At 41.6% G+C, this 6,506-nt stretch overlaps 1 protein-coding gene across 1 annotated transcript in view; it reads left to right on the forward strand.

The window, feature by feature from the left end:
• The window catches only part of mlycd (malonyl-CoA decarboxylase), a 39,836-nt gene extending 33,662 nt beyond the window's left edge, over nt 1-6,174 (forward strand). The window contains exon 5 of the mRNA XM_080186751.1: nt 4,666-6,174. Within this exon, the coding sequence (XP_080042877.1) occupies nt 4,666-5,199 (534 nt within the window). The 3' untranslated portion in view covers nt 5,200-6,174. The remainder of the gene's footprint in view (nt 1-4,665) is intronic.
• Nucleotides 6,175-6,506: the final 332 nt, after the last annotated feature.

Raw genomic sequence — 6,506 nt, forward strand, 5'->3', positions numbered from 1 at the left:
TTAAAATAGAATGAGAATTAATTAAGTCGAATTTTGTGTCAATCTCATTTATAACTTGTTATCCTATAATTAATGGAGTGATGGAGAGTGCCCATGTGTCTCTTTGGGAAGACTCGTCAAATTGAGTGCCATACAGGCATTTAACAGGAAGTCAGCAGGCCTTCCCAGGATCAAGAACTCAGAAGGCAGTGGTCCTGCCGACTTAAGCCTTTTGGCCTCTTTCCGAGGATGGTGGCAGCACGATCAGGAGATTGTGGCTGCTGCTCACTTGAGGCCCTGGATTGTTGCTAAATCCCAGCCACAGATAAATGCTGATGTGAAGTGGGGTAATGGTAAAAGGGGAGTTGGCAGCAAGGGTAGGGATGACTCCCAGTGCCAGGTTCCTGATGAGGCACGGAGCACCTTTGAAAGAAGGGTCACTTCTAGAATCCAGCCAGCAGCTCTGTATGAGTTTGCTTGTCATGCTGCCCACACACACGAGTTCCCTGCCTGCACTGGGTTTAATAGTAATATTGTCAGGATGAGGCTTTTAAATGGGCATTAATTACATACTTTAGAGCCTAAAATGACTATAGCATGGGAAGGCCATCCACAAGCCTTTCTGCCATAGACTTGAGGGCAAAATAATGCTGATGCTTGTCTGTCACAGACTTAGTTGGGTTGGAGGAGAGAGGGCAGCAGTTTTGCCACCCACCATCATCCTGCCCATTTAAATACTTCCGTGCTACCAACTTGATCTGCGGGAAGGCAGATGTTTCAGCCCAAAATTTCTAAAAGGAGCATGCCTTGTATTAAATTTAAATTTGCATCCCTTCTGATTTGTATTACTTCCTCAATACAGTATAACTACATATCTGTTAACATTTTCTTGTATGATTGCATAACCATTGCATTGACTGAATACCTGTGAGCATGGGTGTAATTAATCTAATTATTGAACCCACAACTCTTCGTTAAGTTTGCAGCCCAGTCCTCGGCGAGTAGTTTTTTTTTGCAGTTTCTTGTTAGTTTTAGAACATAGAACATAGAACACTACAGCACAAACAGGCCCTTCGGCCCACGAGTTGCGCCGATCACATCAACACCTACCAACCTACAGACCTATCTATAACCCTCAATCTCATTAAACCCCATATACTCATCCAGAAGTCTTTTAAAAGACCCCAGCGAGTTCGCCTCCACCACCACTGACGGCAGCCGATTCCATTCACTCACCACCCTCTGAGTGAAAAACTTACCCCTAACATCACTTCTGAACTTCCCTCCCTGTACCTTAAATCTGTGTCCTCTCGTAGCAACCATTTCAACCCGGGGAAATAGCCTCTGAGAGTCCACCCTATCTATTCCTCTCAACATTTTGTAAACTTCTATCAGGTCGCCTCTCAACCTTCGTCTCTCCAGGGAAAAGAGTCCCAGCTTCCTCAACCTAACTTCATAAGGCATGCCTCCCAGTCCAGGCAACATCCTTGTAAATCTCCTCTGTACCCTCTCAATAGCTTCTACATCTTTCCTATAGTGAGGCGACCAGAACTGCGCACAATACTCTAAATGAGGCCTGACAAGGGTCTTATAAAGTTGCAGCATTACCTCCCGACTCCTAAACTCAATCCCTCGATTAATGAAGGCCAGTACACCATACGCCTTCTTGACCACCTCCTCCACCTGCGAGGCCGATTTAAGAGTCCTGTGGACCCGGACCCCTAGATCCTTCTGCTCTTCAACACTACTCAGACTTCTGCCCTTGATAGTGTACTTGTTCATCCCGTTGGTTCTGCCAAAATGGACGACTACGCATTTATCCGCGTTGAAGTCCATTTGCCACTTCTCCGCCCAGTCCTGCATCCTATCTATGTCCTGCTGCAACTTTTGCCATCCTTCCAGACCATCCACAACACCACCGACCTTAGTGTCATCAGCGAACTTACTTACCCATCCCTCCACTTCCTCATCCAGGTCATTTATGAAAATGACAAACAACAAGGGTCCCAGAACAGATCCTTGAGGCACTCCGCTGGTGACTGACCTCCATTCAGAAAAAGCCCCATCCACAACCACTCTCTGCCTTCTGCAGGCAAGCCAGTTCTGGATCCACAAGGCCAAAGGCCCTTGGATCCCATGCCCTCTCACCTTCTCAAGAAGTCTTGCATGGGGGACCTTATCAAACGCCTTGCTGAAGTCCATGTACACTACGTCCACGGCACTTCCTTTGTCAATGTGTTCAGTCACATTATCGAAGAACTCAACTAGGCTTGTAAGGCACGACCTGCCCTTGACAAATCCATGCTGACTATTCCTGATCGTGTCAAACCTCTCCAAATGTTCGTAAATCTTGTCCCTCAGAAGCCTCTCCATCAGCTTACCAACCACTGAGGTCAGACTCACCGGTCGGTAATTTCCCGGGCTATCTCTGTTCCCTTTCTTGAAAATAGGAACTACATCCGCAATCCTCCAATCCTCCGGAACCTCTCCCGTCTCCATTGACAACGCAAAGATCATCGCCAGGGGCTCCGCAATCTCTTCCCTCGCCTCCCACAGTATCCTGGGGTACATCCCATCTGGTCCAGGCGACTTATCTACCTTGATAGAATTCAAAAGTTCCAACACATCCTCCTCCTTAATATTCACGTATTCAATCTTTTCCATCTGCTGCAAATCCATAACAAAATCTCCCGGATCAGCTTCCACTGTGAATACTGAGGCGAAGTACTCGTTAAGCACCTCTGCCATTTCTTCTGGTTCCACACAAACCTTTCCCCCCTCACCTTTTATAGGTCCTATCCCTTCTCTTCTTATCCTTTTACCTTTCACATATTTATAGAAGGCCTTTTAGTTGAATGTTACTGTAATAAGACATTAATATTGCAACCAATTACCTCCCTGCTCCTCTCCCCACTGCCCCAGGCTGGAAGATTAGGTACAGGAGAAAACGGAATGCTACTTAACTAATAATGTAGATGAACGACTTAAATGTGGCTGTTCAGAAGAATCACTAGATCAGCAGTGGTAATGTGATGGTGTGCCAATATGCATCTGTTATTATCCATTCTTCATCTCAGATGTCCTATATGAGAATATTGGGAGTTGAGCAAGTTTGTGATGAGGGATGAAATTCTCCAGAAGGAGAGCAAACAATCACCATATGGCAATATTCATGAATGTCATGTGGTTGATCATTTTGTCATTGGCAGAAGCCTGTTGGATTGTCATTTGTTTAATCCCTTGATAAGTACGCTGGAAGAGTTAAGAAATGAGCAGAAATAAACCATCAGGTGAATATCTACAGCTTGCAGTCATCTGCTTCACAGGGTTTCAATTCTGTTTTTTCTGTTGTTTCTTAAATCCAAATTCCTCATAATCTTTCTTATAAACAAGACTGTTTTGAATGATATATTATAATACACTCACAGTCTGGGCACTAATCCATTTTTATTTATGAGGTAGAAATGTTTATATGGCCTCAGCAGGTGAAAAATGACAGGCTGTCACTTGCTCTGGGAATGATTGTACATATGATAAGACAGTTGTGTTCTCTGCCAAAAAAGCTTTCATAAATCCTTACCCGATTCTCAGGTAAGTGTGAAAAATGGGGTAAACAGGAGTTCCAGGTAAGGAAGTACCCAAAAATAGTTTTCATAGACTCCTATTATTTTCTACCATCTAACCAGTTATCATCCTTACTTGTAGTTTTCACAGATGAGATATAATCAGGCAATAAATGATGTGTATACAATGCACAAACTGCACTTTGAGGGTGTTGCTCATTCAAGAACTGAGATGTTAATGCCTTAAAATTACACTCTGCAATATTAATGGCAGAAGTTTTTATGAAGTTCCATTGTTGGCTATTTTAACAGTCATTAGTCTGTGTATATTATTAATATTGCAAAACGTGTTTTGAAGTATACATATATTACTGATTGTCCTGTTAATGAGTTTGCGTGTCTTTTTACCAGCTTGCCAATGTGTTATTGCCAAAAACTTACACAATTTCCCTTATCAGTTAGTGAATGTGGAAACTTGGGCAAATTCTGAAAGGGTAGTTCTGAAAGGTCTTGACAGGGTCAATGTTGAGAGGATGTTTCGTCTTGTGGGAGAATCTAGAACCAGGGATCACTGTTTAAAAATAAGGGGTTGCCCATTTAAAATGGAGGTGTGGCAATTTTTATTTTTCGGAACTCTTCCCAAAAAGGTGGTGGAAGCAGAGTCTTTAGATATTTTTCAGGCAAAGGTGGATGATAGGTTATCAGAGACAGGCAGAATGCAGATTTCATGTTACTATCAAATCAGCTATGATTTTATTAAATGTCGGGGTGGAATTGAAGGGCCGAATGGCCTACTCCTGCCTCTTGCTTATACTTTTGTAGATTGAGAGAAAAAATGCATTGCAGCACATACCTATTGCTGGTGTTGACAACAATTTCAAAGTAACGCCTTAGTTTTCTGCAGTCTGCACAAGAACAAATGAACAAAAAGAACATTTTATATTTTCCCACTGAAAGACCACTTGTTGAGGAACCTAAGCGTAGCACTTTAGTCTACACACTACAGAATGGCATCAGGGTTGAAAAGAGTAGCAGAGCAGGCTTGGTGATGTAGACCAACAGTCATAGGATATCAGCAGTTCTGTTTTCAAATTAATATGTTTTTTGTCTGTGTAATGTGCAGGGTGAATTTCCTCACATGACCAAGTTCTCCAGCCTATCTCCCATTCCTGGCTTCACAGAGTGGCTGCTTGGAATCCTCAATATCCAAATCAAGGAAGGGAAATCAAACAAGATCTTTACAGAACATGAATACAAAGAAATTCAGGACATCATTGGAGAGCCTGTGCTAGAATCATTCAAGCGCCTACTCAGCACAAACGAATGGGTGAAGTCCGATAAATTAGTTCGAGCTCTTGAGACACCACTAATGCGACTTTGTGCCTGGTACCTCTATGGAGAAAAACATCGAGGGGCTGCCCTTAATCCAGTAGCTAACTTCCACCTCCAGAATGGCGCTGTGATATGGCGATTAAACTGGCTGGCTGACATTAGTCCTCGTGGTTTTTCATCATCCTCTGGAATGATGGTAAACTATCGATACTTCCTGGAAAATACCAATCATAACAGTGTCCAGTACTTGAAGTCAAAACACATAGAAGCTTCTGAGCAGATTCTGAGTCTTGTAGCTCAATATCAGAAAATCAGTAAACTTTAACTAGAGCTTTGCAGAGCAATGAGTGTTCTCAAATGGGCAAACTTTAATCAGTTCATTATTACTCACCAGTGTTTAAATAAAAATAAATTGCAATGAGAAATGTAACTTAAGGAATTCATTATGGAACAGGCAATTTTATTTTGCTAATTTTATTGGTAATTCATCATATATGTCATTATTTAATGATGAGCGATATGAACGTAAAGCTCGTTCAAAAATTCAGTCCAAATATTTAATGAGAGTAAAATTTATTAATATCTGACATGTCTAACTGCATGTGAAGTTGATAGGCTATTAACATACCTTTTACAAGGTGACTTTCATGGCACAGGATGTCCCAGCGCCAATGAATTAATTTGGTATGTAGTCACTTCTACATATCATACATCTGCCAGCCTGAGAGAAAGAGATAGTTATTTTTTACAGGATGTCAGTATGCCTCTCCTAAATTAAAAAGCCTTCAGAGCCAACTGACTGATCAGTACATTGGTAATCTTTGTTCGTTAGTTTAAGCAGTCAATTTAACTGAGAAACTCCTATCATGGTGACTGCATCAAAAGCATTTGTAAGCCACTTCTGAAAAGTCTATCTCGGAGATAGTTTGCCATCATTAGTGTATGCCTCAGTTAGAGAATTACTTGCCAACTCAGTGGGGTCATGCTGCCCTTTTTAGTCTGTGCTGTAACTCAATACCGTCTGTACTCATTGGGACTCATCCATCACTCCAAAGCCCATTGACTGAAGACAGTTCCCAAGTTATTTGCAAAAGCACATTACTCAGTGTGGCTATTTTTATGTATTAGAAAACAGGACTTTCTCCAAGACAAATCTCTGTCTTTATTACTACAGATAATTTTCAAGCTAGATATATAAATTATTGTTTCGTCAAAATCCACTCAAGTATTGTTTGATTTTTTTAGAGGTAATTTCCTGCTATGAAGATATTGAAATCAAATAAAATTGGAATGTATAGCCTGTCAGTTGTTTGCTTAATTTCTGAAATTAGCATTTGTACCCTAGCTTGTTACAACATTTATCATGGACCAGACTCTCTCTTGTGTCATTGTCCTTCTCTCCTGGACTATGTCGTAGAGTCACAGAGACTTAGAGCATGGAAACAGGCCCTTTGGCCCAATTTGTCCATTTCACCCAGTTTTTATCACTAAGCTTGTGTCAGTTGCCCACATTTAGCCCATATCCCTCTATATCCATCTTATCCATGTAACTGTCTAAATGCTTTTTGAAAGACAAAATTGTACCTGCTTCTACTACTGCCTCTGACACCTCGTTCCAGACACTCACCATCC

Source organism: Carcharhinus amblyrhynchos, chromosome 4 (genome assembly GCF_965287045.1).
Source record: "Carcharhinus amblyrhynchos chromosome 4, sCarAmb.v2.hapA, whole genome shotgun sequence".
NCBI classification, from domain to species: domain Eukaryota; kingdom Metazoa; phylum Chordata; class Chondrichthyes; order Carcharhiniformes; family Carcharhinidae; genus Carcharhinus; species Carcharhinus amblyrhynchos.